The following is a 25,293-nucleotide window of genomic DNA, read 5'->3' on the forward strand; positions in this document are numbered from 1 at the left end:
ATCTGGACCCGGTTCCAGATCTTCTGACCCACCAGTCGGGGCAGCTGCACCAATCCATACCTTCTCTCAACCTCACTGCTTGGTTGCTCCACTTACATCCTTAGCCAGGCTTCCTATGATTTTTAATCCCGTCCGGGATATCATAGTAGCTTCCCTTAAATCTTCCACCAGAAGGATTTACACTAGTAAATGGCAACATTTCTCCTTCTGGGCAAAAGCTAGGAATATAGACCCCTATACTGCTCAGATTCATTCGGTCTTGGACTTCCTAGCTGAGATTTTTCATTCAGGATCTTCTTCCTCCACAGTAAAAGTTCAGCTGGCAGCCATTTCGAATTTTCATATAGGCTTTTTGGACCACAACATTGTCACATAAACTTTGCAAGGCATTCCTTAGAGGTATCTTTTTACTTAAACCTCCGATTAGAGACCCCCCACCACAGTGGGATCTAAATTTAATTTTAACATCCTTGATTCTTCCCCCTTTCGAACCTGCGGCTGCCTGTTCATTGAAATTTCTTTCTTGGAAGACACTCTTTCTAGTCGCCATTACTTCTGCCAGGAGAGTATCTGAGCTTCATGCTCTCTGCATTCGTCCTCCCTACTTAATCTTCCACAAAGACAGGGTATCTGTAAGGACTAATCAGTCTTTCTTACCCAAAGTGGCATCGCAGACTAACTTAAATCAATCCATTGATCTTCCAGTTTTTTTCCCAAATTATTCTGATAGAGCGGAACAAAAACTACATTGTCTTGATGTTGACAGCCAACTCAGATATTATCTGGACAAAACTAAACATTTTAGGAAATCTGATCAACTGTTTCTATCCTATGCAGAGAACAGGAAAGGCCTTCCAGTCTCCAAGGTGACTTCATCTAGATGGCTGTCTTCTGTGATTACTTACATTTATCAGCTCAGAGGCAAAGAGTTGATTTCTAGGCCAAAAGCCCATTCTACCAGAGCTCTAGCTACATCTACAGCTTTTCAGGCTAGACTTCCAATAGACACTATTTGTGCAGCAGCCACATGGGCCTCTCCTCATACCTTTGTTTCACATTACAAATTAGACTTTGCTTTCAGAGACAGAGCAAATTTTGGTTCCACCGTTCTCAAGAGTCTGTTCCATTGAGCCACCCAGGATAGAGGTGCTAGGGACACGGTCCCATCCAGCAAGAATGAAGGCGAGATTGACAACCTAACATTAAGAAGTTATGTACCTACCATAAAGTTCCATGTTAGTTGTCTTCTCTCGCCTTCTTTCTTGCGTCCCGCCCTCCATCCCCCTAGCCTGGTCAGACCGAGAAGATTATGCCTCTTCTCATAGGTTCATAGGTTCATACTAGGCTATCTGCCCAAGGGCATTTACAAGCCTAGCCCATAGTTTTGTGGCTTACGCCACCCCTTTAGTATGGGGAACTATACCCATTATTTTGCTGTGCCTCTGTCGAGCAGTGACACTGAGGTAATCCCTGGGGTATATCTGCAATCTCCCATCCATTGGTCAAGATTTCTCTTGAACAAGGCCAGCGAGGTGCTCTGCCTCACATATACCGGGATTTTATTCCACAGCATAGGGAGTCTTTGGGTGATGAATCTATCCCTCCAGCACGTCCTATTAATAGCCGTGTCGAGGTTTAAGTGTCCCGCCCTTGTGGCTCTGACGGATCTAGATTTTTGAGGTGAAGCATATTCATCAAATCTGGGTTTGACATGGCCTTGTATGTTAGGCAAAGGTCACCTCTGAGCAAGCGGTGGCGACTGAATAGAGCTGGAGTTCTTTCAGTCGGGCAGCATAGGACAGATGTTTGAGACCCTTTATCCTTTTGGTGAGGAACTTTGTGGCCTCTCCAGCTGCTGCAAGTGTCGGGTCAGATACATTCGAATGGGGCATTGTACTCAATCATTGGTCTGATGAGTGATGAGTATAGGGAGACTATGACCTCCCTTGATCTAGATGAGAATCCTTCATGATAAGGTGGGCAATGTAGAAGGTCTTCCTAACTACTTTAGCTACATGGGTGTCGAATGACAGACTATCAACCTGGGTCCCCAGGTCCCTGATAACTTCTTCTGTGCTCAGTGGATTGCCACCTATTTGGTAGCTAGGGGTAACCTTGTTTTTCCCGAAGGGTATGACTATGCATTTTTTGGCATTTAACTTTAGGCCATGGCTCTGGCACCAGTTATCCGTTTCTGTGAGACCCTTTTGAAGGATATCTGTGTCAGCTGTGTTTTCTACTATGGCCCAGTTTGCAGTCATCTGCAAACTTTGTCAGCCATAACCCTCCTGTGTTTGCTTGTACTTGGAAAAGTAGATGCCAAACAAGAGTGGGCCCAGGACTGAGCCCTGTGGTACACCACTTGTGACAGGCTTTGAGTCTGACATGGCGCCAGCAACTCTGACCCTGTGGGTTCTGTCACTCAGCCAGTTTGCAACCCATCTTGTGATGTATGGGTTAACATTTAAGCTGATGAGTTTTTCAATGATACCCGAGTGGGGTATTGTATCAAGGCCTTCGCCAGATCGAGGTAGGCTGTATGGACTGCCTTTCCTCATCAATGGCTTTGGTGACTGTTTGAAAAGTCAACCAAGTTTAGAAGGCATGATCTGCCTTTGACAAAGCCAAACTGGGATGGATCCAAAGTCTGCAAATTCCCTATGTCTTTATTTATGAGGTCCATTATGATCCTCTCCATGGCTTTGCAGATGAGGCTTGTCAAGCTAATGGGCGGTAATTTCCAGGGTCGGTGGAGGCACCGCCTTTGTGAAGTGGGACCACAGTTGCAGTGCGCCACTCCTGGGTATGTATCCAGAGGTAAGACTATGATTAAACAGCTGTCCTAGCTGTGGGTTTAATTCCTCGTTGAGTTGTGGAGCACACAGCCGGGGACACCATCAGGTCCCATGGATGCTGTGTTTTTGCTTTGGAGAGAGCAGTTCTCACTTGGGCGTTGGAGATGTTTGGGGGCTGCAATCGCTGGTATAGATATCTCTCCTTTTGGGGAGGGGAGAAGTTTGCACTGAACCTGTCAGCCAGTATGTTGGCAATGTCTGTAGGATCAGTAATCTTCACATCATTTTGAACTAGTTCTGAGCATATCTGGGAGTTTCCTCCCAGGTTTCTAACATGGCTAAAGAAGGCCTTATGATTGTCTTTTGAGTCTTTAGCTATTTTTCTCTCAAAATTTGCTTTGGATGATTTTATGAGAGCTCTTAGTTTTTACTTATAGTGATCAAGGGTGTCTTACCTTTTAAGGATTTTGCTCTATCTTGTAGTAGCTTCCTCCTTTTGTTGTAGAGTTTGTTTATGGCTGGGGTCCACCAGACTGGACGCTTGCCTTTGGTACAAAGAGTCTTTGTTTTGCTTGGGATTGCCTTATCCATGCAGTCCTGCAGGTGCTGGTAGAAGGCATTTGTAAGTGATTCAGCGGCTTGAGTACTGATTTCCGCCGGCTCGGGGGCCTTAAAGGAGACCACACTAGTCTTTAGAAGTGTGAAGTCGGCTTTTGAGAAGTTCTTTACTGTGGTCTTTTTTATTTCAGGTGGGGTGGGATGAGGACCTCCAGCAAGATTAGTTTGTGATCTGATCTCACCAGTGAGGGTATACTTCGGTGTTGAACATTGTGCTCCCATGTTCGTGATGATGAGATCAAGTATGTTTTCTCCTCTTGTGGGGATGGTGACTAGTTGTTCCATGGCATTTGAGTTTATGAATTCCAGGAACTTTTGGGCTAGGGTGTTTGGGCTTGAGTAGTGTTCCCAGTCTATATTAGGGTAATTGAAGTCACCTAGTATGATGGTGTTTGGTGATACATTTATCCCCTCTAGTGTTTTCAGGAAGGCCATGTGAGGTTCCTGAGTTTGTGAGGGTGGCCTGTAACATGCTACAATTTGCAGAGCAGTCTTGCCTATGGTTAATTGCACCTGGATGGTATCAGATGCATCGTGCATTGCCACCAGTCTTGAGGTGTGGGTGTCCTTGATGAATATGGATACCCCCCCCTCCTTTCTTGGTATTGTCCGGATTTTGGGGCCGGAACGCATGATAAGAGGTAAAACCTGATGGTGCTGGGGTGCTCTCAGGAGCCTTGAACCAGGTTTCTGTCACTGCACAGACATCGATGTTCTCCATACTGAGAAGGGCCTCGAAAAGTGCGTGCATTTTGAGATTTAGACTTCTGGCATTGAGCAGCATTACCCTTAGTTTTTTCCTTTTTGTGTTCTAGGGTGGTAGGTTTAGAATTTGAGCCTTGCCTAAAAGGCACTATGGGGTGGCAAGAGCCTTTGCCAATACCGGAATCCCAGGGTGACAGGTGCAAGCCGTCCTTGAAGCAGCGTGGCTTGTCCAGCATGTCATCCCAGGCAGACAGACATTGGATCCCCTTTGAATGACACCAGAGTTTAAGCCAATTGTTAAAGCTGATCATCTTATCTCTGTATTGTGGCATCATTCTTGGTGAAGGTAGGATACTGCTCAAGGTCAGGGTCATACCTGCCTGGGCTACATAATCAGAGCTCCTCAATGTCTCTTTTCATGTAGTCCAAGGAGGTACGTCTCAGGTCGTTTACACCAGCGTGGACAATGACTGAGTCGTATTTGTACCTGCTGTTGAGAGACCTGAGCGCCATGCGTTATGTGGCGGATTCTAGCGCCCGACAGGCAGCTTACTGTGACCTTCTCCTTACTCAGTCTGGTGAGCGGGACGTCAGTGTGTCTGACTATGGAGTCACCAATGACTAGTGTGTCTGGCATTGTGTTTGGCCTTAAGGGCTGTGACTGTTTGACACTCTGACTGTGAGGTCTATGTGTTGCAGGTGTTGTGTTCTGAGGTGGTGGTTGTTTGGGTGTCTGCTTTGGTGGCCTCTGCTGTTTTGGTAGATTTTTGATCAGAGCCGAGTATGTCTTTGTGTGTTTATGTGTATGATTTGAGGTTGTGATGGTACTATGTGAGACTGGGTCTATAGTGTGTGTGGTAACCTTCTCCTCCTGACTGGTCTTGCCAGTCCTATGTTGAGAGAGCTCAGCCTCCAGTTTGGCCGTATAGTTGCATCTCTCGCATGTATTTGTGTTTTGTGGGAGGAGGAGAGGGTTGTCTGTGTACATGAGGCAATTGTAACATTGCCTCACTATTCCCAGGTTCACCAGCTGAGCAGGAGAGGACACTAGCAACTGATCCCTCGACATGCTAGAAGGACTAGACAAAAAAACTTTAAAAGAGATTCCGGGGGACGTGGGTGACCGAGAAATGGGGGTTTGCCTTTTTGGGGTGCTATCTATAAGAGTGCCGTATAAAGGCACTCAGAGGTTTTATCCTTTTTTCTAGCTAATCAGCTTCTAGTGTCACTAGATTAGGTTGATCCCTTTCAGAGGATTATGATGATTATGATTGTCATTTTGAGTATTGTTACTTTTTCTTCCTCCTCTCCAGTTGGAAGAATATATTGCATAATTTCCATAGCTACCAAACGAGATCTGGGTAGTCTCCGCCTTGCATTAGTATTGTTACGTTTTCTTCCTCCTCTCTAGTTGGAAGAATATATTGCATAATTTCCATAGCTACCAAACGAGATCTGGTAGTCTCCGCCTTGCATCATGGGAAATAGGGTTGCCTCGAGCTGGTAAAATTAGCTCTCGAGCTTAGTAAGTGCCGAGTCGGAGCCGAGGATCGGCTCCGAACCCATCCAGCAAGAAAGAGGGTGAGAGAAGACAACTAACATGGAACGTTCTGGTAGGTACATAACTTCTTATTTTTGATATCTCAGCTGAAAAGCAAGATGACACAACCAGAACAACCAGATTTAAGAGTTGCAGAATTTGTTGCATGGTGCAGAGCAAGTGGGTAAACATAGCTTGCAGTGTGGTTTTGATGCTTTAGAGGCCTCATGCAGAGCTGCTGTTACGGGTTCTGTTATACGTGGGCATGCTTGGCTCAAAGAGCAAACCTTATCAGATCATGTCGAAGCTAAATTATTAGATGCTCCTCTTCAAAAAGATGTATTGTTTGGTGTTAAAGCTGAGGAGGTGCTAAAGAAAATGGAGGAAAAAGCGAAATCAATGCAGACAGTGAAAGATTTCCTGCAGGTACTGCCTCCACGTTTCAGCAGAAACTGGCCTTCAAAAAATTGGTCCTTTCCAGCCACAGACAGACCTCAAAGGGGCAGATACAGGCGCCCAAGGGGCAGAGGGCAACCTCAAGGCCACTTCAGAGCCAGACAGTGGCAAGCACCAACCCCAAGAGGTGGAGAAGATAGATCGCAGTCTTTTAGAAAACAGACACAATGACTTCCCCCTACTCCTGCCAAGCAAAGCTTTAATGGCAGCACCTTTGGGTGGAAAATTGACATTCTCTAAAAATTGGCATATTGTAACAAAAGACAAATGGATTCTGGACATTATAGACAGAGGCTACATGTTCCACTTTCACATCCTTCCAAAAATGAGAGGCATGCCAAACCTGCCACAAAATCAAAGGGCATAGGCACAAAAACAAGTTTCAGCTCTCATAGACATGAAAGCAATTCAAGAGGTACCTGCAAAAGAACAAGGTCAAGGGTTTTATTCCAGACTATTCCTGGTACAGAGGAAAGACAGATTGGAGACCTATCTTAGACCTATCCATCCTAAACACATCTACAGGTGCCAAAATTTAAGATGCTCACATTACAGCAGCTTCTTCCCATGCTGGGCAAGGAGTCTTGGCTGGTAACATTGGACCTCAAGGAGGCATACCTGCATGTCCCTATCAGACAAGATTGCAGAAGATACCTCAGATTTCTTGCAGGTTCAACCCATTACCAATTCTCTGCATTGCCCCTTGGCTTAGCTACTGCGCCCAGAGTGTTAACGAAATGCCTGGCATCAGTAATCGCCTTCTGCAGACTACAAGGGATACAAATCTACCCATATCTGGATGACTGCCTGATCCAAGCGGACAGCAAGGACATACTACTGCAGCACCTGGCGTTTGTAATAAAACTGTTGAACTTCCTGGGATACACAGTCAACAAAAAGAAATCAAAACTAATACCCTCACAACAAATAATTTTCCTGGTTGCCAACTTGGATACAACCACCCAGATGGCCTACCTCACGCCAGACAAGCAAGGGCAACTGTCTCAATACTTCAGAAAAATGGTTCAAGGACCTATCATCCACAGGCCTGGAAAGTGGACGCACTTTCCTTCAATTGGGCAACATTGACAGTCTATGCCTTTCGCCTCTTCCTCTGCTGCCCAAAGTTCTATTAAAAGCCAGAGCAGAGAGGCCGAAAATGATTCTCATCACTCCAGACTGGCCAAGACAACATTGGTATCCGCTCCTGAGGAGCCTGACACACTCCCCACCATGGATCCTACCTCTAGTCCCTCTTCTTTTGTCCCAGCACAACTACAAGACCCTTCACAGCCATCTCAAAACTCTAAATCTAGCTGCATGGAGAATTATTTGATTTCCCAACAGTTTCTCCTCTCCAAGGAGGTGCAGGATGTCATCTTGGAGGCCAGAAGACCTTCTACTAGAAAGGCTTACTCCGCCAAATGGAAACGATTTTATGCCTGGAATCTTGAAAAGGGACAGAATCCTTTGGTAATAAATATACCTCAAATTTTACAGTACCTAGCTGAGATGTTAAACAATGGACTTTCCTTCTCCTCCATCAAGATCCACGCTTCAGCCATTTCTGCACAATACAGCACAGATCCTCCATTATTCTCTCACCCTCTCTTAAGGCAGTTCCTTAGAGGGGCAAAGAATTTAAAACCCCCAAGGAAACCACCAGTCCCTGCTTGGGACCTCAACTACGTATTGGAAAAGCTGACCCTTCCTCCCTTCGAGCCAGCTTCTTCAACAGAGTTACAGTACTTGTCATGGAAAACAGCCTTTCTTCTGGCTATCACCTCAGCACGCAGGGTTTCGGAACTACAGGCACTCATGGCTGTGCAACCATTCATCATTTTCCATCAGGACAGAGTTTCCTTACGAACCAATCCTACCTTTATGCCAAAGGTAGTATCCAGTGTAGCTTTGAATCAGACTATCCACTTACCTACCTTTTTTCCTAATCCACAAAACAAAGGGGAAAGACTACTACATTCCTTGGACATTCACAGACAACTACGTTACTACTTGTACAGAACAAAGCCATTCAGGAAATCTGAGCAACTCTGTGTCTCCTATGCTGTAGGTGCTCAGGGAAAGGCTGTTTCCAAACAGACAATTTCAAAATGGATAGCCCACTGCATACGCTTTTGTTACTCATTTCATGGAAAAACTTTGCCTGCATGCATCAGACCCCACTCCACCAGAGCCACAGCTACCTCTGCAGCCTTCCTCAGGGGGGTCCCTACCAAGGAAATTTTTGAAGCAGCCACCTGGAGTTCAGTGCACACTTTCTCCAAGCACTATCCCCCTCACACTATACTCAAAATCTAGAGTGGGCTTTGCCACAGCAGTCCTGCAGGGCATCCTAGCCTTTCCTAGTTCCACTTAGTGCCTGCCACCCTTACTTAGCTTTGGGATTCTACCCATCTGTTATGACTGAAGCTGTATGAGCACTCGAACATCTACATTTATGGTAGGTACAAAACTGTACTTTGCTCTGACCCCTCCAACCTGTTTGCTGATGTAGTCTATTACCAGTATGAACAGCAGTGGGCTCAGAGCTGAACCCTGGTGTACACCCACTCCCACTGGGAACCCCTCAGTGAGGCCAAACACTGTTCGTACTTGAGTCACTGGGTCCTTGTACATAGCCTGTACTAATTCTACCAATGTTTCTGGGACTTCAAACCACCGCAGTACTGCCCAGATCAGCTTTCTTGGGACCTTGTCATATGCTTTCTCCAAGTCTAGGAAAGCCCAGTTTGACTCTCCTCTTCTCTAGTTTCTTCTCAAGTATCTGTCTCAATGCAAACATCGGGTCAATTGTGCTGCATCCTGATCTGAATCCGAACTGTTCCTCTCCCATCTTACATTCTACTATTCTGCGTATCCGTTTATCAATCACCCTCTCCAGAACTTTCATGCAATGTGGTAGGAGTTTGATGCCTCTGTACTGTCCACAGTTGTGGATGTCCCCTTTGTTCTTGTACACTGGCACGAGTATGCTTACCCTCCAGTCATTTGAAATGCGCCTTTCTCTCCACACTGCAATTAGTACCCTCAGGAGCCATTTCTCCCCTAGCTCTCCCAGCATTTTTATCATATCTGCTGTGACCTCATCTGAGCCTGCTGCTTTCCCTGACTTAATTTTACTTAGTGCTGCTCTTACTTCTTCTAAGCTGGCTCCTCTTCTACTCTCATTGTAGGCTGTTTCTGGGGCAGTACTGCTTTTGTGGGGTTTTCTTCATTCGGAAGCTGCTGGAAATACTCCTTCCATCTGCCTTTGATGTCCTGTGGGCTGGTAAGCAGGTTGTTGCTGGAATCCCTTATGAAGGGTGTCCGACTACCTTTATCTTTCTGTCTTTGCCTTGCAACCTGGTATAGTTTTTGTGCCCCTTACTGAGTCACTTTCCAGAAGCTGATAGAGTGCCTCTGATGCCCTATTCTTTGCTATTGCAACTTCTTTTAGTTTCTTTGTTAGCCAACCAGTAGTCCTTCCTAGCTTGGTCAGTCTTTTCAGTCTCCCACTTCTTCCTGCACTCCTTTCTTTTGATTACTTCCTGCACTTCTGCATTTCACCACCAGCTTTCCTTATGTACCTTAATTCCATACCTGGCTCGGCCACATATCTTTTCTGTAGTCATAACACATGCTGTTTTTAGGCGCTGCCACTCTTCAACTCAACCTATTTCCTCCTCTTCTTGGGGTGCTAGAGCCCTGAGTACTTCCTTGAACTGCTGTACTTTCTCTCCAGTCAACTTCCAGGTCTTCAACCTTGTCTCTCTTGACCTTAGAGCCTTCTCTGACCACTGCTTGCAGCTGATTGTGGCAACTACTGGTTTATGCTGTGAGCCGACTGTTTCACTGGGGATGACTTTGCAATCATGGATTCTACCCCAGTGCCTTTTCCTTACTAGGAGGAAGTCTACCTGAGTTGCATGTTGGCTACTCTTATATGTGATCTTGTGACTGTGTCTCTTTCTGAACCATGTGTTGGCTACTATCAAGCCATTTGCCAGACAGAAGTCTAGAATGGCTTTTCCTTTATTCCTATTGCTCCACCCATGTGGACCCAGCCAGTCCTCATATCCTGATGTCGTTCATGGATGCATCTGCAGTCATAACAAATGGGTTGTCTTGTCGTCTGGCAGCCCTTCGGTCGGCCGGATTCCAAAGTCTGGGTCCGGCTTCGGCTGATGTCGCACTTCACCCGACGTCATCTCTGCTGGTCTTCAGGTATAAAGGCATCAGCCGACGCCATTTTCCTCAGTCTTTCTTGCCGCGTGGCGCCCTAAGCAAAAGCTGTTCGCAAGTGCCGGTCGGTCAGATCCAGAGATTACTACTACCGAATACTACTTCGAAGACTTCTAAAAAGCTAAGTACCCCGTTGGGGACTCTTTCTTGCCTCAGCCGATGTCAGAAAAAGTCAATAACTGTTTAACTTGTGGGAAACAAATACCTCATAAAGATTTCCACTCTTACTGTTTGCCTTGCTTAGGCCCAGACCACGACGCAGCAGCCTGTTCGGCCTGTGCTTCCTTCAACCGACGAACGCTTAGGCGTCGGTCGGAGTTTGCTGAACAGTTTTTCGGCTCAGATTTTGCGTACATTATGCAGTCGGATTCTCCGACTTCCCAAATTGTTAAAAAACGCAAAGAAAAAGACAGACACTCGCGGTCCGCGGTTTCGGCCGAAACCACGGTTAAGCAAGCCGCGAGTGTCTCGGTTTTGGCCAAAACCGAGAAAACTGGTCAATCTTCAGCCGAATCCATGACTACTACTGAGGCTCCTGCTACCTTAGTTGAATCGGCCTCAGAAATTTTGCCTACAACTGTGGTTCCTAGTGATTTATCAGACCCCATCCCCTTGGATGTCTCTACCCCAGCACGTGGTGCTGCTAGGCCTCCTGCAGCCATGTCTATTAAGGCCTTTGCCAGGGCTAAAGCAGCCAAATCTGCTAAATCAGTGCCTGTAAAGCCCCCCTCTAACAGGCCCACTTCAAGTTCACAAATGCTTACTCTGGCAGAAGATTTAATATCCTTAATTAGGGGATCCCAATCTCACCCAGACAGGGCCTCTCAGCCCCCTGAAAAGAGACCTAGAGCAGAGCCCCCCGAGCCAGTGTTCTCTGATGATTCTGCGGATGACTTGATATTACAGACCAGCCAGAGGCTCCTTTTTCTACCTATGAAGATTCCGATGCTGAGGAATCCATTCCAGCTGCCTCTCCACCAGAGGAATTTTCCTTTGGGGAAACCTTACATGCCATGAGAGAACAATTCCAATGGCAGGGACACGATTTCTCAGATTCAAGAAAAAGGCTTAGAACCTTTCTGCACTTACCACAACATAGGCCCTTAGCTATACCTCCTGTACTGCCTGTTGTGGATGATGCATTTAATGATGTTTGCACTGCTCCTGATTCTTTACCTCCAGCCCCTGCCAAACCAGATAGATTTTACAGGGTGCCAGACACTCATCATCACCTATACAAGGCCCCACTTGCAGACCCCGAAACTATATCCCAGGGGCCTAAGGCAGTAGCCTCGACTACAGCAAAAAACCCTATTCCTTCTGAAAGGGAATCCAGGTCCTTAGAGAGATGGGGGAAAAAGGTTTACACCTCTGCTACTCTCTCAGCTAGAGCTTTAAACTGTCAGTTTCATATGATCCAATACCAAGAGTTTATGCTTGATCAGTTAACTAAAAAACTGTCCTCTGATGAATCCTTAGATAAGAAATATGTATTAGAAATGGTGAATAACATCCAACAGGTTAGTAACCATTCCTTAAAATGTGGCTATGATGCACTGGAGGCTTCATTTAGATCAGCCATGACTGGCACAGTGATAAGAAGGCATGCATGGTTGAAAGAACAGGTCTTACCGGATCATGTTAAAGCAAAGCTATTAGATGCTCCTATGGATAAGGCCAGTCTATTTGGTACACCTGCCCAGCAAGTAATGAAGAAAATGGAGGAAAAGGCAAAATCTGTACAAACAGTTAAAGATTTCTTACAGGTTCAGCCCCCAAGGTTTAGCAGGAACTGGCCTGCCAAAATTGGTCCTTTCCTGACTCCACAAGATCCCAAAGGGGCAGGAATAGACGCTCTAGAGGCAGAAATCAATCCAGAGGAGGTGCCTACAGAGGACGACAGTGGCAAGGCAATAACCGAGGCACAGACACAACCACTGCCACTGCAACAGGACAATCACAGTGACTTGGCTCTGACACCGCCTACCAGGGAGCAAATAGCAGCACCATTAGGCGGAAAGTTAGCCTTATTTTCAAAAATTGGCACAATATCACAAAAGACAAGTGGATTTTGCAAACCATAGACCAAGGCTACGGTTCCACTTCCACACCTTACCAGTAAAAAGAGGAATGGCAAACCTACCTCCAAATCAAAAAATAGAAGCTCTACAGCAGATAGCAGAATTAACAAAGATGAGAGCTGTGGAAAGAGTTCCAATAACAGAACAGGGCAAAGGATTCTACTCCAGACTCTTCCTAGTACCAAGAAAAGAGAAAAGTTGGAGACCTATTCTCGACCTGTCCGTCTTAAACACATACATCATTGTCCCAAAATTCAAAATGCTGACCCTACAGCAACTTCTTCCCATGCTGGGCAAGGAGTGTTGGCTGGTAACTCTAGATCTCAAGGAGGCATACCTGCACGTCCCCATTCGACCAAATTGCAGAAGATACCTCAGATTTCTTGCAGGATCAGAGCATTATCAATTCTCAGCATTGCCCTTTGGCTTATCTACTCCGCCCAGAGTATTCACAAAATGCCTGGCATCAGTAATCGCTCACTGCAGACTACAGGGAATCCAAATTTATCCATACCTGGACGACTGCCTGTTACAAGCGGACAACAAAAGCAAGCTGACAACAGATTTACAAAGGGTCATTTACTTGCTACAAGCCCTGGGATACACAGTCAATTTACAAAAGTCAAGGCTGATACCATCCCAAACAAGAACATTCTTGGGCGCGGAATTGGACACAGTAAAACAAATGGCATTCCTAACAGCAGAAAAACAAAAAGAGCTCCCTCTTTACTTCTTGGCATTAACAAAGCAGAACAAACTTTAACAGCAAGAAAAGTTCTGCAGGCCTTGGGCTTCATGGCATCATGCATAATCTTGGTCCCACATGCCAGACTGCATATGAGAAAGCTACAGTGGTACCTAAAGAATTTATGGTCTCAGCACTGGCACAGCTTAGAAACAGAAATCCCACTAATCCCATGCCTAAAACAGGAGTTCCTATGGTGGGCTCAAGCATGCCAGTCAAACCCAGGCTTACCCTTCCACAACTTTCGAGCAAGCCAAACCATCACAACGGACGCCTCAGACCTAGGATGGGGGCGCACATGCTGGACAAATGCATACAAGGATTGTGGACTCAAGACCAGCTGCACCTGCACATAAACCAAAAAGAAATGCTGGCAGTAAAACTGGCAATCCAAAAATTCAGACCATTCCTCAAAGAAGGCCATTTGATGATAAGGACAGACAACACCACAGTCATGTGGTACATCAACAAACAGGGAGGCACTCATTCATACCCCCTATGCAGAATGACTTTGGACCTTTGGAATCTGGCTCTCAGCTACAACATCCAGTTACAGGCAATATTTGTGCCGGGAAAAGAGAACACCCTAGCAGACATGTTAAGCAGAACCACCTCGGATGCTCACGAATGGATGCTACACCCGGACATCTTCAAGGCCATCACAAAGAAATGGGGAATGCCAGAAATGGATCTATTCGCTTCCCCACTAAATCACCAGCTCAAAAAATTCTGCACAAGGACATTCCACCCACTTGCATGGAAGGTGGACTCTCTATCCTTCAGCTGGAAAGGCCTGACAGCATATGCATTTCCACCTCTTCCCTTGATGCACAAGGTACTACTGAAAATCAAAGAGGAACGTTCAAGGATAATCCTGATAGCTCTGAACTGGCCAAGACAACACTGGTACCCATTGCTGAGGAGCATGTCTCGGGAGAGATTGTGGTCAATACCCCTGATGCCTTTGATGTTAACTCAGAACAACTACAACATCATGCATCCAAACCTAAAAACCTTGCAACTGACTGCCTGGAACATCACATAGCAGCAACTAACCCAGACCTTTCCCAAAGGGTTAAAGACATTATCCTTGAGGCCCGCAGACCTTCAACAAGAAGGAACTATGCAGGAAAATGGAAAAGGTTTGTCATTTGGAGTACTGAAAGAGGAAAAGATGTGTCAAACATATTGCTAACATTCTGGAGTACTTGGCAGAGCTTCTACATGCAGGCCTGTCCTATTCCTCCATCAAGATACATGCATCAGCTATTTCAGCAGAATACAGCTTTGTTCCACCTGTCTTTTCGCATCCTCTACTCAGGCAGTTCCTCAGAGGGATCAAGAATGTAAAACCTCCTAGGAAACCACCATTACCAGCATGGGACTTGAACTTTGTGCTAGAAAAGTTGACACTCCCACCGTTCGAACCAGCAGCAACAGCAGATCTGCAACACCTGTCATGGAAAACTGCTTTCCTACTGGCAATTACCTCAGCAAGGAGGTTTTCGGAACTACAGGCCTTAATGGCAGTGCAACCCTTCCTAATCTTCCATCAAGATAGGGTGTCCATGAGAACTAATCCTACATTTATGCCTAAGATGGTATCCAGAGTGTCTTTAAACCAGGCAATCCACATACCTACCTTCTTTCCCAATCCACAAAACAGGGGGGAAAGAATGCTGCATACCTTGGATGTACACAGACAGTTACGCTACTACCTGGACAGAACCCAAATTAACAGAAAAACTGACCAGCTTTTAGTAGCCTATGCAACAGGAAGGGAAGGAAAAGCAATTTCCAAACAGACAATCTCCAAATGGATAGGAAATTGCATAAGATTCTGTTACTCCTACCATGGAAAACCAATTCCACAGAACATAAGACCTCATTCTACAAGGGCTACAGCCACTACCACAGCTTTCTTACGAGGAGTGGCAACCAAGGACATTATTGAGGCGGCTACTTGGACCTCCGTGCATACATTTGCCAAGCATTATAATTTACCTCTATACTCTAGATCCCGAGCAGGGTTTGCCACTGCTGTACTGCAAGGGATCCTAACTACACCATAATTTTTTCCCTCCACCCCTAGTTTGGCTATGGTATTCTACCCATTTGTTATGACTGCAGATGCATCCATGAAGGACATAGTACAGTTTTGTACCTACCATAAATGTAGATGTCCGAACTGGATAGCATCTGCAGTCAGGATTACCACCCTCCTTCCCTCTGTGGTACTCCTAGGGTATTTACCCTCCTAATAGCTAGCTGGGGAGTCTCTTATGGTGTATTTGTTTGTATATATGTACATACATGCTTATTTTTATGTTTGCCTTCTACTTTTTGGAAACATTGGCATTTATCCAAAATTTAGCCTTCCAAGAGGGCAACTGGCATCTGGGGCAAGAAACACTGAGGAAAATGGCGTCGGCTGATGCCTTTATACCCGAAGACCAGCAGAGATGACGTCGGGGTGAAGTGCGACATCAGCCGAAGCCGGACCCAGACTTTGGAATCCGGCCGACCGAAGGGCTGCCTGACGACAGGACAACCCATTTGTTATGACTGCAGATGCTATCCAGTTCGGACATCTACATTTATGGTAGGTACAAAACTGTACTTTGTCTGTCCCGATATGTGCATTTAAGTCACCCATTATCAACACCAATTCATGTTGTCCTGCTTTATCTAGTAGATCCTGCAACTGCTGTCTGAATGCACTCTTCCTCGCTATCACAACCCTGCTGTGGGGCATAGGCTGAGATTATGAATACTATCCTATCATTACACTGGAGTCTGATTGCCATGAGTACGTCATTAATTCTGATATCTCTCAATGACTTCTGAAGCCTCTGTCTCACCACAATTCCTACACCATTTCTAGCCTGTCCACCACCTGAGTAGTAGAGTCTGGATCCCAAGCCAAGTGGCTTTGTTGCACTTCCCTTCCATCTCATCTCTTGGATATGTAGGATGTCCAGCCTCCTCCGTATCATCATGTCATCCACTTCTAAGCTGTGTCCTGTCAGTGAACTCTACATTAAGCGTAGCAATTCTTATTTCATGTTTGGCAGGTTGGTTTTATGTCCACCTTTCACTCAACAGTGCTATCCCAGGTAACCCAGGCTGGGCAGCTAGACACCGGCCAGCCAGGAGCCTATTGACACAGGGCTGCTGGGCTTTTATGGCGGGCACACACTGGCCAATAGGGGCACATATACCCCTCCCACCGTTAGCATGGGTCCCTGGCGTGGGTCAGAGAGTAGGCCGGGTCCTCAGCCCACTTATCACCGGTAACTACCCATGCCCATTTTTTTGGCGACAGTCAACATGACCGAATCACCTAGAGCCATATAACCTTGTATATAATTGCTTCCCATTATTGGGGCACCTGACATGTGGGGCAAGAAAAACTGATGTAATGGCGTCGGCTGCATGCTTTATACTTCTGACTGCCTGACATCATGGAAGATGAGACAGCAACCGACGCTGGACCCAGACTTTGATAATCAGGCTACCTGCAAGCAGATAACCTAAATGTGATGACTGCAACAGTAAATACACTCGAACATCTACATTTATGGTAAGTGTACACAACTGTACTTTTTCTAAGCTGTTTTGGATGCCTTTCCTTCCACCACTTCTGATCCAGATTTCCAGCCCACCTGGACTAGAGGACTTCTGCAGGTTCTACAGATTGCCAGAGGATATGAAATTTTGCTACATGAATCCTATAGCAAACCCTGCAGTTGTCTTTGTCCACTGATAAACCCACATGACTTGCGGCATCCAATGCACTGCCATCCAACAGAAACAGTAAGGTCAAGGACAGGTGTAGCAACAAAGTCTGTACCTGTGCCACACTAGCTTTCAGAACGCTGAATTACCAGTTACCAAGTATTTACCTTTAATGTTGGGAAACCTGAATAAGTCTGTAGCACAACTTAGATTCTTAATATAAGTATCACTTTCTTTGCTAAAGTGTCACACGTAGCCAGACACTCCATTAAGTGCAGCTGTGATGCAGTCTAGAGTTGCAGCCGCAGGCTTAGCCATCACATGTTTGCTTGGCTTCGTTTTCAGTTTTTATCAGAAAATGTGAAAGGCATGCTTCTAGACTCCTCAGCATAGGAATATCCTTTTTTGGCTGTCTACTAGTGAACTTCTCAAATTCTTGCAGGGGAAAGGGAAAGTCATACCAGACTTTAAGCGGATTTTTCTAGCTTCAGTCCCAAGATGCTAGAAAAACTACCCATTTAGTTGTACTTTGTATGTAGAGAACAAAAGGCCATTCAAAGGGAAAGAAACTTTCAAAGAAAAGATTTCAAGATAGACCTCAAGGGGTCTCCAAGCCTAGAAAAACACAACCTTGGTCCACACATTCTTGTATCCCAAAGACTCCATCTAGCCCTTCCAACCTGAGAATTCATTATCTCAGGCAGGTGAGTTTTGCCCATCATGCAAAACTGTTACAAAATTTCCTGGAATGAACTTCTGTCACTGAGGGGTATATCTCTGGCAAATCAGATTTCATCTAATTCCCCTTGTGCCCCAGGAACTACTCTCAGGTGATTATAGAAGACAGTTCCTCCTCAGGCCCAAGGCAAGGACTTCTATTTATTGTTCTTTCTGCCACCTATGAAAGAGGGATTTTAATGAGATGTATTAGATTTGGTCTCATCCCAACACCTTTCTTAGAGTTCCTGCCTTCATAATGCTTCCTCTTCAGATCTTGCTTCCCCTCATCCTCCCTCAGACCTTTCTGGTTACTAGATCAGAAGGATGCATACCTGCACAATCTTGTTTGCCTGGCTTGGAGGAAATGTCTCAGATTTTCCATCTCTACACTTTCAATTCTCACCTTTGCCTTTTGGCATGCTTACAGCTCTCAAAATTTTCAAAAAATGCTAAGCTTCAGGTGTAGCATTTTGCAGAATACAGGTGATGCATATTTTCCACTACCTGGGTGACTTTCTTATTCAGGGCTTTTCCAAAGAAACACTGACTATCTGAAATTCACTTTGCCTATTTTGGATGGACTGGGATTCACTGTTTATCTAAGGAAGTCTTCCCCGATACCCTCTCAGGACTTGGTATTCCTAGGTTTTAGGCTCAACACAGTCAGTGATGGACTTTTCTCCTGAGGAGGAAGGCTGTTTGAAGTTCCCTTCAGCCACTGTCAAAGCACACTCTACCAGAGCAGTCTCCTCCTCAGGTACTTTCTTCAAAGACATTGATTCTGGGGCCATCCTGGGGGCTGCCATCTAGTCCTCTGTGCACACTTATACCAAAAATTGCTATGTAGATGCTTTTTTCCATATCTAGAACCTCCTTTGCTAGATGTGTCTTTACAGGATTCATAGACAGCTTCCCTTTACCCAGTACTACCCCCCCAGTACTGTTGTACAAGAGTTTACCAAGACAGATGCCCCCATTCCCATCTTTACTGTGCTTTGTAGACTGAGGTGGGCAGTTTCCTTAACACTGTTGATTATTAGGACATGTTTCTTAAACATGATATCTGTTACCTTCTTCAGTGTTCTCTTGAGGCAAGACAGTTTGAGGATCTATGCTCATACTTCTGCTTATGTACCCCTATACTCATGGCTGAGGTCATACATGGGATGCGCAGTGTGTCAGGATGTTTGTTTGGCTTTGATACCCTGTTTGGAAAGTAAGTTATTCTCTGGAGCATAACTCAAAAGTATTGGAATACTGCAACAGTGATCAGTAGGACATCATTGTTTATTGCAAGTTCTTACACAATAGTACAATATAAGATGTGTACTGTCTTCTGCAAGTCCTGACTACTGTTCCACCATCCCCCTTTGTGTGGATTGCACCTCCATCCACTGCTGCAGTTACAGTACCATTTAGTCCTGTAACCATGTAGGTTTCACGCCTTCAATTTTTTCTTAACTTGCAAGCAATACATTTTCTGCTAGGCTGTGGGACTTGTTCTAGTGCAGTGTAATATCACAAATTACACTAGTGTGTGGGTGTGTGTCCTTCATGCTCCTGATGTGAAAGCTTCACTGAAAGTAGCTGAATTCAGAGAAGTATAGAGTCTCTCCAGTTGTAGAAGAGGGAAGTAAATATCACCCCCTCCCAGATCAACTGAATAGGTTCATAGGTTGGTACTAGGCTATCGGCCCTAGGGGCCTATACAAGCCTAGCCATAACAATTCCCTGGCAATTTCTTCCCACACTATTTACTTCCCTGGACCCCTGTCTAGCAGGGCGACTGACGTGATCCCCGGAGTGAATTTCCTTTCTCCCATCCAACCATCAAGGTTCCTTTTGAAGAGGGCCAAAGAGGTGCTCTGCTTGACATGGAGTCTATTCCAGTGTCTGAGGAGTGTCTGGGTCAGGAACCTATCCCTCCCGCATGTTTTTGTGATGACAAGATTTAGATCCCTGGAGCGTGTGGCTCTGAGGGCTTTCTTTAAGTGTAGCATGTCCAACAGCTCTGTGTTTGACATGGCCTTGTTTGTTAAGCAGAGATCGCCTCGGAGTAGACGATATGCGACAGAGTATAGCTGGAGATTTTTAAGGCGGTCAGCATAGGGCATCTGCTTTAGGCTTGTGATTGTTTTAGTGAGGTATTTCTGTGGCCTTTCCAGTTGTTGCACATGTCTTGAGAGGTACATACCAAATGGGACGCTGTATTCTATAATGGGTCTAATGAGGGATGAGTACAGTGGGACAATGACCACCTTTTTGCTGGATGAAAAGCCCTTAGTGATGAGGTGTGCCACATAGGATTTCCTGACTGTTGTGGTGATGTTATTAAAGGTGAGACCACTGTCCACCTGTGTCCCTAAGTCTCTTATCACACTTTTGGTGTTTAGTGTACTACCACCTATGTGATAATTCACGGGTACATGGTTTTTCCCAAAGGGGGTAACTATACATTTCTTGGCATTGAGCTTGAGCCCATGGCTCTGGCACCAAGCATCTGTTTCTGTAAGGCCCTTTTGTGGAGTATCCACATCATTTGGGGATTCAGTAATGGATCCCAGTTTGCAGTCATCTGCGAACTTTGTTAGCCAGAGTCCCTTAGTGTGTTGGCCTGTACTTCAGAGAAGTAGATGACAAACAAGAGGTTTCAGGACTAAACCCTGAGGTACTCCACTTGTCACTTGCCTGGAGCTGGATTTGGAGTCAGCTACTTTTACAGTATGGGTTCTGTCAGCAAGACAGTTGGCAACCCATCGAGTGACGTAGTAAGTTTATCTATGATTCCAGAGTTGGGGGGTGGTGTCAAAGGCCTTGGAGAGGTCCAGATAGGCTGTGTGGACTGCCTTACCTCGTCCATTGCTCTGGAGACTGATAAAAAGAAGTCAAGGTTCAGGAGACAGGTTCAGGAGACAAGATCGGCCCTTCACGAACCCAAACTTCTGCTTCGGGCGCCACGCGGCAAGAAAGACTGAGGAAAATGGCGTCGGCTGATGCCTTTATACCCGAATAACTGCAGCTATGACGTCGGGTGAAGTGCGACACCAGCCGAGGCCCGACCCAGACTTTGGAATCCGGCCGACCGAAGGGCTGCCTGACGACAGGACAACCCATTTGTAAGGACTGCAGATGCATGCCTATCGGACATCTACATTTATGGTAGGTACAAAATTGTACTTTAAGGGTGATTAGCTTATGGTCTGACCTAACCAATGAGGGGGTTACCATAGGTGTGGAGCATCGATTTCCCATGTTGGTAATGACCAGGTCTAGGATATTAGAGCCCCTGGTGGGACTATGGATTAGTTGATCCAGGGCATTGGAATTTGTGAATTCCAAGAACCGTTGAGCAAAGGTGTTAGTGCACGAGTAGTTTTCCCAGTTAATGGCAGGGTAGTTGAAATCACCCAGTATTAGGGTGTTTCGTTGTATGTTAATATTTTCCAGTACGTTTAGAAAGGTGTAGTGAGAATCTTGGGGCATGGTCTGCGATCTGTAGCAAGCTACAATTTGGATTGCAGTCTTACCTAGTGTTAGTTGCACCTGGAGAATTTCAGACATTGTGTTGGGAAACTAACTTGGTGGTGTGAATATTGACCCTCCTCCACCTTTAGTGTTTCGATCCTGGTTTGGTAGCCGAAAAGTGTGGTAAGCGGTGTAGCCTGGTATTGCAGGGGTGCTCTCTGGAGTCTTGAACCAGGTCTCAGTTACTGCACAGATATCTATGTTCTCCATTTTTACGAGTGCCTCGAGAGAGTGCGTTTTGAGGTTTAGACTTCTAGCATTGAGTAGCATTTCCTTCAGATTTTGCATACTTGTACCTGTTACGGAGGTGGTTTTGTCCTTTGAACTTTGCCTAAAAACACTATAGGGGTGGCAAGAGCCTTAGCCAGTAACCTGAATCCCAGGGGCGACTGGTGCAGACCATCTCTGGCAAAGCATCGTGGTCTGTCGATCATGTCATCCCAGGCAGACATACTGGATCCCCTTTGAATGACACCAGAAGCTTAGCCAATTGTTGAAGTCAGTCATTTTGTCCTTGTATTGTGGTAACATTCTGGGCAAAGGCAGGATGCCACTCAGGGCTAGGGTAATACCTGCCTAGGCCACATGATCCAAGAGCTCTTCCATGTCTCTCTTCATGTAGTCCAGGGAGGTACATCTCAAGTCATTCACTCCAACATGGACAATGACAGAGTCATATTTGTACTTGTTGTGGAGTGACTTGAGTGCATGAGTTATGTGGCGGATCCTGGCACCCGACAGGCAACTCACTGTAATTTTCTCCTTGTTCAGCCTGGTGAGTGGGGCATCAGTGTGCCTGACTATAGAGTCACCTATGACTGAAGTGTTAGGTATGTTGTGTTGCCTTAGGGGCTGTTGCAGGGTGGCACACTGGTGTGAGCTATGTGACATTTTGGTTGTGATTGTTTTGCGTTTCAGCTTCGGAGGTCCTTGTTGCTTGGGCATGTTACAGTTAAGGGCCTCTGCATATGTGGATTTAGTGTTGCTATGTGTGGATGTTGGTGGTGTGAGTTTAGAAGGGGCTATGTGCTGCTTGAGGTGTAGTGCGGGTGTTAACAGTCTCCTCTTGAATGTCTAGCACAATCTTGGGTGGAGAGAGCATTGCTTCCAGTTTGGCTGTGTAAGTGCATCTCTCACAGGTTGTAGTGTTGGGTGGTAGGAGGAGAGGGTTGTCTGTGTACATGAGGCAATTGCTGCATTGCCCCAGTATGCCCAGATTCACCAGGTGTACAGGAGAAATCAATGGAAGCTGACCCTTGGACATGCCTGCTAAAATATCAGTTAATTATGATGTCTTTTCTCCTTGGACCTCCACTATAATTTGATTGATACAGTTAGAAACGCTTTTCTTAAAATACAAACGCAGCTAAAAAAGGTTGCAAACTTAAATTGCATGTCTCACTCCACAATTTAGAAGCAAGTCAGATAGCTGGAATGCATGATATAAAAGGGTTGGATTTGATTTGTATTTGCACTGTATTTGGGATGTGTCATGCTGGCTTTACTTGTTTTATCACGCATAAGATGACTTGCTTGCTGTGTGTAGGACAAATTATTATTTGACTGTACTCCAGATGTCTTGTGTATTTATGAATATATATGTGCATACAAATACCCACATTTGTATTTCTGCCAAACTGCCATTTGTCTGTAACATCTAAAGTATATGGTGATGACTTCTGATTTACATTTATTTTTATTTGATTTTGTGTATTTTCAACAGTACTTTATTTCTGACACACTTCTGAAAGAGCGACTAGACCCAGAAACATTAGAATCTCTTGGACTCATCAAGCAATCTATGCAGTTTAATCAGAAATCTGTAAAAATAAAGACAAAACTGTTGTAAGTACAAGTGCTTAATTTGGACTTTTTGTACAGTGAAAGCAATAATGTCCATGTATGTTCTGCTTTAATATTTGATTAACCTTTTATGGAAGAAAGGCTCTGTTATAAAGCGTGGTAACATCTTGATTTCCTTGCATTTGTGTTGCAAGACTAATTTACATTTTATTTTGTATTCCTTAATATTCTCTGTATGATGTGTGCTCCTTGTACTACCTCTTGTTTTCCACTCCTTTTTGTAATTAAACAGCTTGACACAAATAATGGTGTCATTTTTTTCACTATTCTTATGGAAAGCATCACCATTTTATTCCTTCTTTTTGCAGATTTTGTATACCAGTAGGTACTCTTCAAAGTACCGACTTAAAAGCCAGCTGTTAATTGTGTCCAGTTATCAGATTGTAGCAGAACTTCTGTGTTGGTTCTTGTGTTGCATTTTAGTTCTTATTAATCTAGCTTTCTGGGTGGTACTTTGGACTGTTTATCAACTTGAGCCATGACGCAAGAGCAGGTGGAATCAGCAAGTCTAACAGTGAAGACAGTCTTTGAGGGGTCCTTTGGTTTTGTTCTCTGCACCAGCCAGCATTTTGTATTTCTGCATTTGGGGTAGGTGTTTGCTACTGCAATGTGCCATGAGGTCACACTTAACTAAAGTGTAATCTGACTTGTTTTATGCTGCTGACACAGCTTGTACCTCAGGTTTTCTTGATGCTTGTAAAAGTTCTGTATTTGCATTTCCTTTGGTTGTCCTGCATGGTCTTGGGGAATCTGAGTTCAAAAGAATGAAGTAAGGAGGCTCTTTGTGTGGGACTACTGGAAAGGTCCTTCTCAATACCCAGTGGATGGGCTACCCTAAGATGTCCTAATGTCTTCTCAGATGTAGGACCACATTATCTTTGGCTTTCCAGGCTTTTGGTAGACAAATATTACCCTTGTTTTATAGTTCATAGGTGATTACTATGGTAACTATCCCAGGGGGGCTTTTTGACCCTAAACATACTTTCCAAAGGTGAGAGCCAAACTCTGTGCCTTGCATCTGTAAGTAAACACCTTGACCATTTAATACTAGTCCCCAGTCTCATTTTGGTGTCCTGGTAGACATTAGGCTGAAGAGGAGCAGATCCCTTATTTCCTCCTTTCTAATTGCATTCTGTGGTGTTCATGCTGCCTTTCTGCTGTTTTGATTTAGTTTTGAGAACCTTCTGTTCTGTTTGTGGGAATGACCACTTTATGTAGCTAGTAATGTTGTAAAGTAATTGAGCTGAGGTTTGGCCTTTTAAGGCTCTCCCAAGGTGTTTGGGATTTGAACTTGCAATAAGGACCGTATCCTAGGTGATGTGGCAACTTCTTAACTTCAGGTGAGAGCTCAAGTAGCCGGTCTGAGATTTGAGATTTCACTTGTAGGGGCATTGGTTTTGATGATAGGGTCATTCCTGGCACAGGTCTCACTCATGCACTGCCTTTATGGTTGCCATCTTTTGCATTGCCAAAAAACAGACCGAAGCCACACCCCTTCCACTACAGTGACTTTGCCCAGCTCCACCCCATTCTCACCCACAGTCGCTTCATTTTATGATGCTATTGTATATGCTGTCAGGGCAGAACATCTCCTTGAGTTTTTTTTTTTTTTTTTTTTTTTTTTTAACGTTCGGACTTTTTAGGCAATGTCTGACTTCACAGAATCTCTTTAGTGATGCTTTTCCTGGAAACAATCAGACTTGCTTTTTATTTATTTATTTTTTTTACAAACTCAACATTCTGTTCATGCTGTTGCACAGAATACTCCAGTTTGTACAGTGCTTTCTGGACTAGTGGAGAATCATTCTGATTTCTGGGTGATCTGGGGAAAAAATACAGGGTAGGTGGCAAGCCTAACTGCATTTGGTGTGCACATTATTGAATGTTTGCAGTGATCATCCTTGACTCCCTCTTTGTACATGTAGTTTGAGCCTTGGCATGTTCCTGGTTTTGGAACATTTGAAGGGCATTATTTGTCACTTCTGGTTAGCTACCCAGTGGGTTAGGTGGGGATGGATTTATTTTTGAGGTGTAAAAATCTTTGGAATCCCTGGATTTTGTCAGCATTTCATGGGATGAAAATTTTCCCAAGAAAGTTTACAACACACAAAAGTTTCTGTGACCCTTTATTTTTGTAATAGTTTGGGCTGATGGCTTATATTTAGAGTTTCTCTAGAGCAACACTGTGTTGTTTCAGATGCCTTGAGGCACCCTCACTCTTATGTAGTAACCCCCAGGTGAACATGGTTTCCCCCAGCATATAGG

The 25,293-nt window shown here is 45.0% G+C and overlaps 1 protein-coding gene across 1 annotated transcript in view; it reads left to right on the plus strand.

Moving 5' to 3' along the window:
• The window catches only part of LOC122789851 (THO complex subunit 2-like), a 2,067,217-nt gene that overhangs the window by 443,697 nt on the left and 1,598,227 nt on the right, over positions 1–25,293 (plus strand). The window contains exon 6 of the mRNA XM_044057285.1: positions 22,889–23,010. Within this exon, the coding sequence (XP_043913220.1) occupies positions 22,889–23,010 (122 nt within the window). The remainder of the gene's footprint in view (positions 1–22,888; positions 23,011–25,293) is intronic.

The sequence above is a fragment of the Protopterus annectens genome, chromosome 15.part0, assembly GCF_019279795.1.
Source record: "Protopterus annectens isolate FY-2018-M chromosome 15.part0, PAN1.0, whole genome shotgun sequence".
NCBI classification, from domain to species: Eukaryota; Metazoa; Chordata; order Ceratodontiformes; family Protopteridae; genus Protopterus; species Protopterus annectens.